The sequence below is a fragment of the Danio rerio genome, chromosome 9 (genome assembly GCF_049306965.1).
Source record: "Danio rerio strain Tuebingen ecotype United States chromosome 9, GRCz12tu, whole genome shotgun sequence".
Taxonomy (NCBI): domain Eukaryota; kingdom Metazoa; phylum Chordata; class Actinopteri; order Cypriniformes; family Danionidae; genus Danio; species Danio rerio.
This window is the reverse complement of record NC_133184.1, coordinates 49,959,914-49,970,161: the sequence shown is the minus strand read 5'-3', so window position 1 is coordinate 49,970,161 and position 10,248 is coordinate 49,959,914. Positions and strand designations below refer to the sequence as shown.

The 10,248-nt window shown below is 37.7% G+C and overlaps 1 protein-coding gene across 1 annotated transcript; it reads right to left on the bottom strand.

Moving 5' to 3' along the window:
• Window positions 1-261: 261 nt before the first annotated feature.
• cxcr2 (chemokine (C-X-C motif) receptor 2) lies at window positions 262-5,153 on the bottom strand. The gene is made up of 2 exons (XM_068223678.2): window positions 4,983-5,153; window positions 262-2,378 (listed from the first exon to the last, which is right to left on the bottom strand). Exon 2 carries the CDS (start codon window positions 2,352-2,354, stop codon window positions 1,332-1,334), a length of 1,023 nt encoding a protein of 340 aa, XP_068079779.1. The 5' UTR covers window positions 2,355-2,378; window positions 4,983-5,153; the 3' UTR covers window positions 262-1,331.
• Between the last annotated feature and the right edge of the window lie 5,095 nt (window positions 5,154-10,248).

The following is a 10,248-nucleotide window of genomic DNA, read 5'->3' as shown; positions in this document are numbered from 1 at the left end:
TGACATTTAAGAATCTCTATTACAGAAACGGTGGAAAATTCTGCATTTGCTCAGCCTAATGACACATGCTAAACTATTTCATTATTAGAAACAAAATACTTTTCGAACACTGTGATAGAGTGTTTGATAGAGTGGTTTTTCAGTCTCATCAAGAAGCATCAATATTTATGTTGCACTTAATCAAACTATAGATATGAATTACAATATTTTTTACTTTAAATGCCATTTTCTCCAAATTAATCGTAACTCTCCAGTTCAGCAGCGCTTTCATATAACAAAGTTTTATTCTGAAGATTGTTTTTACAGAAGGATAAGTTCATCGTACATGATTTTATTTTATAAAAAGTTTAATTCTACAAAAAAAGAGTAAAAAGTAACTTTATGCTCATGTTCACACATACACACACACACACACACACACACACACACACACACACACGCACACACACACACACACACACAATGTAATTAAGCAACAAGGGTAGCATGGTCATATTAGTTAATTTTTTTAACCCTAATTTAAATTAACCCAACTGATTCTAACCTAACCCTAATCCAAACCTAATCCTAACCCTAACCTAATTTAACCCTAATCTAACCCTAACCCTAACCTAATATAACCTAATTTAACCATAATCTAACCCTAACCTAGTCTAACCTAACTTAAACCTAATCTAACCCATACCTAACCCTAACCCAACCCTAATCCTAACCTAATCTAACCTAACTCAACCCACCCCAACCCTAATCCTAACCTAATCTAATTTATCTTAACCTTAATCTAACCTAACCCTAACCTAACCCAACCTTATCCTAACCCAACCCAAACCAACCCTAATCCTAACCTAACTCAACTCAACTCAACTCAACTCAACTCAACCCAACCTAACCCAACCTAACCCAACCCAACCCAACCCAACCCTAATCCTAACCCTAACCTAGTGTAAATTATCTTAACCCTAATCTAACCCTAACCTAAACCAACTCTATCCTAACTCAACCCAACACTAATCCTAACCTAATGTAATCTAATCTAATCTAACCTAACCATATCTAACCTAACCCTAATTCAACTTAACCTAACTTAATTCTAACCTAAACCTAACTTAACCGTACCTAACTCTAACCTGATCTAATCTAACTTAACCCTAATCTAATATATACTAATCTAACCTAACCTAAACTAACCTAATCTATCCTAATTTAACCTAACCTAACCTAACCCTAACCTACTCTACCCTACCCTCACACTAATCCTAATCCTAACCTTTAAACCTACCACACCTGCCATGTCTTCACATGTTTATTAAAGCCTGTTCACATTTAATTGACTACAGCGTCACTGACATTTGCCGAGTGCTTCCAGAGCTCTGAAAGGATCCCGCTCCATATCTGGACAGCATGTTTCTCCCAAACAGGCCTTTCTTAAAGAGAGAAATCAGCAACTGGTTACGAAATTTCTTCCCGATGAAGGCGTACAGGATGGGGTTTATTGCGCAGTGTGCGAACGCCATCACCTGCGTCGCATACAAAGCCACGTCTATGTTGTCTCTCAGCTGGCATGTTTCCTCCACCTGTCCGGCTCGCATCAGGATGTCTGTGAACTCTATGATGTTATGAGGCAACCAGCAGATGATAAAAGCCAGCACCACGCTCAAGATGACCCGCATGGCCTTCTGCTTTTGGCTGTTGCGCGTGTGACATAAAGTGAACATGGTGAAACCGTAGCAGAACATCATCACGGTGAGCGGCAGGAAGAATCCCAGAGTATGACGGATAATGCGAAGGCTCATCCTCCAGCTGTCGGTGCTCTCCGCAGTCACATTGTCCTCACATATATACTCCACACCATCATACGTGATCGCTTCACGGTGCACCATAACCGGAAGAGATAAGAGGGCGGCGCACAGCCACACCAACGCACACACAAACCCAATCAGATGGAGCTTTCGGTTGAGGAATTGCGTTGCTTTTACGATGGCCATGTAGCGGTCGATGCTAATGCAGGCTAGCATGAAAACGCTGCAGTAAAATGTGACCTCCTGCACACCAGAGATCATTTTGCACATGATGGTGCCGAACGGCCAGTGACCGGCGTGGAGGTACGCCACCCAGAAGGGGAGAGTGAGGGAAAAAAGCAGGTCAGCCACAGCCAGGTGCATCAGGTAAAGGTCGGTGGACGTCCTGCGGTTGTCCATGAAGAAAACCACAAATATGACCACGGTGTTTCCCAGCAAGCTCAGGCAAAAGACTATGATGTAGATTACAACCAAAACCGTGCTGTTGAGGTTCTTCACGGTCTCCGGGCAAGGAGTCATAAGGGTAAATGGGAACTCTGTAGTAGCAGTTTCCATGTTTATAAGGAGATCGACTGGCAGCTGTGGAGGGAGAAACACTTTATTATAAGAAGGATCTTTAGATGAAGAAATCTTCTAAATAAATTTTTTTTCTTCTAGTGCACCTCAGAAATTCAGGACCTCGGTTTAACATCTCATCCGAAAGATGTGGCACACTGAGCAGTATAGAGTCCCCATCAATATATTGGGGCATCAGGACCTACACCACAGACCACAGGTTAAGCGCCCCCTGCTAGCCTCACTAAACCACTTCCAGCAGGCAACCTAGATTTCCCATGCGGTCTTCCTTCCAGATACTGACCGGACACAGTCCTGCTTAGCTTCAGTGGACATCTCGTATATAAGCGCTGCATTTTTAATACACTGTATCGAGCTAAAAGAATTGAAACTTTTACACGCAGCGCCAAAAGCAGTTCCAAAGCAGTCGACCAATCAGAAGAACTTGGAGGCAGGGCAAGCATTGCAAACTTTTGTTTAAGGGTGATTTCACACCTGTGAATCGATTCAGTTGTTCCGAAACAGAGATTACAATTGTTACATTGTTGCTCTTTGCTCTTGGAGCGGTTCACTTTCATACTGCAAAGTTTCTAATCGGACCAAAAGAGCTAAAACAAGTTATGTGCGCGTAAACTCTCCTCACATTGGTCAGAGTGTCAGGGTTTATTTTGAGATTACCGGGAGATCATCACTCGTTTGCGGGCATCCGGAGACTCGCGAAATTTCCCGCCATACTCATAATTCTCTCTTCATTTAGCCGTATGCCTATTACATATCCATAAAACACTGTGATATAACCGCGCTCGGATCGGATCGCTTTCTCACTGCAATCGAACCGCTCCAGGGTTCGTTTCAATCGAGCCGAGACCACCTCATTCAAGCGATCTCGGATCGATTACTTTGGCGCAGAACAGAGCGCGATTGCCCTGTTCACATATGCCAAACAAACTGCGCTAACTGGGCAAACGAGACAGGTTCCGAAACAAAAGTGTAGGTGTGAAAGCACCCTTAGTCTCACTTTATTTTAGCATTCTACAGCACAGCATTGCCCTCAGGCAACAGAAAGTTTTCTTAAGACTCGTGCTGAGCACAGATTTTTTTTAATGATTGCAACCAATTAAAATGTTAGAAAAAGTGTCAATAAAACATCCAATAAGGTGTGGGAGTCACTATCTAGCACCGTTTGAAGGTGGAACTTCATTTTCTGACTCATGGTGACAGGAGCGCATGGTATGAGAAGAAGTTAAGATTATCTGCCTAATTAATCTCATTTAAAGTAGCATAAATGTCAGAAAAATGTGTGTTTGTGAAGTTGTAGAGAAGCCAGGATAGAGCATGTCTTTGGCAGAAATGCCAACTGACCCAGCTGGGGCTCGAACCAGCAACATTCTTACTGTAAGGCGATCGTGCTACCCTCTGCGCCACCGTAATGCTTTTTTTTTTCAAAGAGTTTTTTCTTTTTTTGTGTGTGTGTGTGATTTCATTGCTCTTGCACTTTTAGTATTGCCACATTGCCACATTGCCAGATCAGCCACATTGCTTGTTTTAAGGAAAAAAACTCACTTAGTTTTGACTTAATATTTGTGAAAAAAAAAAAAATTTTGTACTTATCCAGAAAATGAATCTTTGACCCAAGAGATTTTTAGATATTTAGATTAAACAATACAATAAGTAAGAAAAGCTTTTTTTTTTTTTTTTTTTTTTGCAGTTTGTGCACCCAAAAAGTGGACAAAGTGAGCTGCTTGTAAACCCTAATGTTGTCTTTACTTAAACAATCAAGTAAAGTTGACCGAACATTGCTTAAAATTTTGCATTTTGGTCCTGTCACCTAAAAATATGAGTTAATTTAACTTATATACAATGAAAATGCATAAACTTAAGATTTCAAGTGTAGAAAGCTCAACATCACAATTAATCCTTTGAAAAAAAATAGGTTGTTTTCAATGTAGTCTTGACTGTAAAATTCTAATATGTGAAACCTTTTAGTGCAAGGTCTTTTTTTAATTAGAAAACAAGGCTTCATGCATATTTATTCATCACAATTGTAATAAATCGCTACTTATTTTTCTTTTAAAAAAATTGAGGTATATAATTACACACATAGACACACATACTGAACTGAACAATTTAAGTATAATCTACCAAACCAGCAAGTTAAGTAAACTTAAATATGCAAGTTTTGGGAGATTCCGTTACTCAATTAAATTGAGGAAACGAGTTTACTCAATTAATTTAGTTTAGTCAACTTATTAGGGTTTTCAGTGTAGTAAAATTATTCTTGTTACATAATTTGATGAACTTTGTGATGTTAATTAAATAAACAGAATCAACAAAGTGCTTAAAAACGACACCAATCATCTGCAGAACTGCTTTATAACCAATGGAATTTGCAACATGCACAATGCAATGAATTTGAATAAATCCTGAATTAAATTACCCTGAGTAAGTTGCCTTAAATTGCTTTCATTTCAAGATGCAAAATTAATAATGCAATTTGCTTTTGACCTGTCCATATTTCATACCACTCTACATAAATTAATATATAGTATATAAATAAATGCATGCATATAAAAGAATTCTCAAAAATAAATCACATTAAGTGAAACGTTAAAGATTTATTTCACTCACCGTTTTATCTTCTGTGATTTTCCTGAGATTACCAGCATTCAGGTCTGTCTATGGGGGGTTTACAGCAAAATTCAGAAGAAGCTATTCACTTACTGACTGATTTCTGTCAGTTTTCTGTCTTTCTTGAACGATTGGTTATTAGTCTGGTGGCCCTTTCCTTCCTGTATGAATAATCAAAAATGAGATAATATCAGTAGCAAAGTTTCACAAGACGGCAAAAAAAAGAAACAGCTGTAGGTGTGTTGTCAGATATACAGAGAACTTGATAATGCTTGCGTCTGCAGAACAATGCAGTGTGAAAAACAAATAGCTTACAGTAATGGAGAGTGGGGACGAAAAGGATCAAATGTTTTTTTTTAGTTTTTTTTTTTAGATAAAATGTTTTTATGACATTCATGACAATATATTTTGGTTACTAAACTGTAAAAAATATTTGTCGATAAGCAGTTTTCTTTATTTTGTGATTGATGGTTTATTTTATTTTCCCCTGTTTATTTTATGGTACCTTGATCTTTCTTGCAAACACTTTTAACCTTAAACAGTTTGAAAAAGTGACTTTTATTGAAAATGTCAATAATTGAGTGTACAGCATAAACTGAGTGAATAAATTAACTGTATAAATAAACTGAGTATATATGCATACATACATACATACATACATACATACATACATACATACATACATACATACATACATACATAGATACATACATACATACATACATACATACATATGCCAGCCACTTTATTAGGAACACCTGTCCAACAGCTTGTTAACGCAAATTTCTAATCAGCCAATCACATGGCAGCAACTCAATGCATTTAGGCATGTAGACATGGTCAAGACGAACTGATGCAGTTCAAACTGAGCATCAGAATGGGGAAGAAAGGTGATTTAAGTGACTTTGAATGTGGCATTATTGTTGGTGCCAGACGGAATGGTCTGAGTATTTCAGAAACTGCTGATCTACTGGGATTTTCACACACAACCATCTCTAGGGTTTACAGAGAATGGTCCGAAAAAGAGAAAATATCCAGTGAGCGACAGTTCTGTGGGCGCAAATGCCTTGTTGATGCCAGAGGTCAGAGGAGAATGGCACATGAGAACCATTTCAGCATCGTGCCAATGCCACAGCCTACCTGAGTATTGTTCCGGCACCTCATTTGCAGCTCTGCACAAGACGTTTGGCCATGAGAGAAATGTTTTTGCTCAACTGATGTCTATCCCTTTATGACCACAGTGTACCCATCTTCTAATGGCTACTTCCAGCAGGATAATGCGCCATGTCATAAAGCATGGATAATCTTAGAATGCTTTCTTAAACAATGAATTCACTGTGTTGAAATGGCCTCCACAGTCACCAGATCTCAATCCAATAAAGCACCTTTGGAATGTGGTGGAATAGGAGATTGGCATCATGGATGTGCAGCCCACAAATCTGCAGCAACTGTGTGATGTTATCATGTCAACACATGGAGCAAAATCTCAGGAATATTTCCAGTACCTTATTGAATCTCTGCCACAAAGGATTAGGGCAGTTCTGAAGGCAAAAGGGGCTCCAACCCGCTACCAGTATGGTTTACATATAGAGGTCGGTGAGTGTATATCTCATGATATATATGCATAATGCAAGTAAACTCTTCTAAAGAACACATAATGTTTTAATATTAAGAATATTTCATTTAGTTATGTTCATTAACATTTAGACATTAGAATCAGAATGTGAAAATGTGTATCCTAAATAAATAATAATAATAAATGTTCACAAAAAAGTGCAAGGTAAAGAGTGACAGAAGATGTGATATCTGTTTCCATATCTACTTTCAGCTGTCAGGCACCCATTTGAGAATGTATTATTGTAACTTATAGTTAATACTCTGACACTGACACCTCTAATTGTCAGGATCCAGCCCTTACAGCCCTGTCACTCCTGTCTGTGTTTAATGTCTCTTTGTTTGTTTTGTGTATTAGCACATGGTTGTCTCTTTTGTTGTGTTGGCCATGTGCTCCTCTTGTCCTGCCTCCTTGTTTTCTTATGCCTCGCCCCCTTGTTTAGTCCTTGTTTGTCTAATTATGTTCACCTGTTCCTTGTGCTATCTACTCCCTTTATATTGAGTTCATTTTCCACTTGTCTTTGCCGGTTTGTCATACTATCTTTCGTGTGCTTGTCTAGCTTATCTTGTTTAGTGCATGATAGAGTTTTTTTTTTTTATAGTCTAGTATTGTTTCCTTTGTCTAGTCTAGTCCAAGTCTTTTTGATCTTTATCTTGAAATAATTTAATCCTTTTGATTTGGTTAATTTATTTATCACTTTTCTATCAATAAGGTTGCTATCATTATCAACTTTATTTCTGTTTGCAGCTAAAGACTAATTTCAAGTTTTCATTTTTCTATTTTTGTGATCCTTAGCCTCCGTCTAGCCCTAGTCTTTAGTTAATTCTTTATTTTCTAAATTCCTGTTCCTGTGTTTTGCTTTGTTTTATTTCTAGCTATAGCTTATTTCTTTAAGCCTTTTAAGTTTCAGTAGTTTCATTTAGTTCCTTATTTGCTTCATTTTGTTTTTTGAGCTCTTATTTCCCCTCTTAATTATTTCTCATATTTACTTAGTTCTAGTTTGTTTTTTGCTCTTCTTTTTAATTTTCTTGTTTCCCCAGCCGTCTAGTCCTGTTGTGTTGCTTGTGTCATCGCTGGTTGTGGATCCCCTTCCCTTGATGATCGATCTGTTTGCCACCCCTGTCCCTTACCAGAGGTTCGGCTAGCTACCTTTTGACTGCTTGGCCTGAAATTTGGAATTCCCCTTTCCTGACCAGCCTGTTTTACCCTCTTAAGACACTTCCCTCTGTATTGTCCTGAGTCTCCTCCCCTCACCAGCCTGTTCTCCTGAAATTGTCCTGCACTATTGACTGTCCTCCTGCATAGCCTTGTTTACTTCCTGAAAATAAACATTGTGTTCTCTTGTCAATTCTGCATTTGGGTCCTCCTTGCCACCTGTGACTCTAATAGACATAGAGATGTTGCACAATCAGCTAAGATGTTGCTGGAATTGTTTTTTATGTATGGGCGATACATATCGCATCATTAGAAACGACTAAGGTCATATCCATGTGTTTAGCAATAAGTTGATATATTGATTATTGTGACAGGCCTATTTTAAACAAATTATTTTCTGTTTTTGCTGAGTTTTTCAAACAAAAATATACCTGTAAAGTCACATCTACATTTCTGATTATCACACGGTCATGTCTTTCTGAATAAATCAGTCATTTGAACCAATCAAATGAATAAAACAACTACATGAATGAATTAATACCGCTGCTTTTTAAAATTTTATTATTTACAATTTTCCTTCTTAATTTGATCTAATATAAACTACACAAGCGACGTAGTGGGTGTGAATGAGTGTGTGTGGGTGTTTCCCAGCAATGGGTTGCGGCTGAAAGGGCATGTGCTGCATAAAAACATGCTGGATAAGTTGGCGGTTCATTCCGCTGTGGTGACCCCAAATTAATAAAGGGACTACGCCAAAAAGAAAATGAATGAATGAATGAAACTACACAAAAAAGTTAAAATTACAATGTTGTCATTCTTTATATAACTTCAAATATGAGCATTTGAAGAGAGTTCAAATCATCCAGGCACAAGAAACTGCATTTGTAACTTTAATGTTGAAAAAAAAATTATTGAATTCCATACAATGCAGACTAAACAGTGTTATTTTAAAATGTAATAATTACATTTCTATACCTGAATATTGTTAGACTCTCCAGAAAACCACAAAGCACTGTATATGATTTCTTTGCTCTACTGTATATGGACAATTTAGTTCAATTTAGTTATTCAATTCACCTATAGCACATGTGTTTGGACTGTGGGGGAAACCGGAGCACCCGGAGGAAACCCACGCCAGCATGGGGTGAACATGCAAACTCCACACAGAAATGCCAACTAAGGCTCGAACCTGTGACCTTCTTGCTCTGAGGCAACAGAGCTACCCACTGTGCCACCACTCCGCCCCTACTGTATTATTTTTGCTCTTAATTTGTACATTTTATTTCATGAAGATTCTGCACATTTTATATATTTTTTTAATATCATGCAGCCCTTAACAAATGTGACACTGTAAAAATATCAGTATATAAGCAGTTTTATAATATTTTGTGATTTATGTTTTTATTTTCCCCCATTTATTAATGCTTTTGAATTGCATTAACTTTTTTGGACTTTCTTCCAAAAATGTTAAATGTGTATAAATAATAGGTGGGCGTAGATTAAATTTTTGAATCTATATTAATCTTGGAATGAAAATGATTCATTTGAATTCTGCCGAAGGCATTCAGAATATGTGTGCTGCCCAAATAAAGACTAAAAGCAAGTCTTTGAGAAGGGGTTTCTCAAGCCAGGTGGCGCATTAGACCAGGGGCTCATCTCCTGTTTCCATAATGCATCACAAACAGCTTGAGAAACTGTTCTACTATGATAATTGGTGATGAAAATAAATGATGTTCAATAAGAGGTACTTGTTTACTAACTGTTTATTCAGTTAAACATGGATGTTGAACTGAAGGCCTACATAAGCTCCAAACAAAGATTTCTTGATCACCTTAATCCGACTAAAGTCATAACTGAACTAAACAGAAATAGAATTAAGACATGTGGAGTATGCAGATATTAGTGGCATTATTGAAGTAAACACCGCAATAAAACTATTATCATCATGTAGGACTTTTATCCATATTTACCAACAAGATCCACATGTGCGGCTGTCAGTAAACGACCACACGCACACACGCACACAAACATACCTACACATCGCAAAATGCGGAAGTTTTTTCTTTACATTTGACATGCGTTATTAAATTCCATAACACTCTCACCAGTCCTCACTCTTTATTTGTGTCTAATACCCCAGTTTGTCACGGGGGCATGAGTGAAATGTTCATGAGTGAAACTGAAACTGCCGAACTGCAGTTAAAGTCAAGCATCCTGCTGATTTGATTAAGAAAGGCACTTTTTTGTCAGACGGTTCACCGGTCAGGTATCCATCAGCACTAAAATATCAAGGTGAAAGTCACCATACACAGCAAATTCATCAGAGTTAAATTCTCGGTGTTGAAGCATTTGAGAGTAAAGTGTTGACGTTAAAGAGTTAGATTTTGATAAATGAATATAATAAGAGTTAGAATTGATTTTATTCAGTGCGAAATCAAGGAGTTATCTTTTCAACACTTGGTGGTGTTATTTCCAACATCCGGGAATTCATGCAGC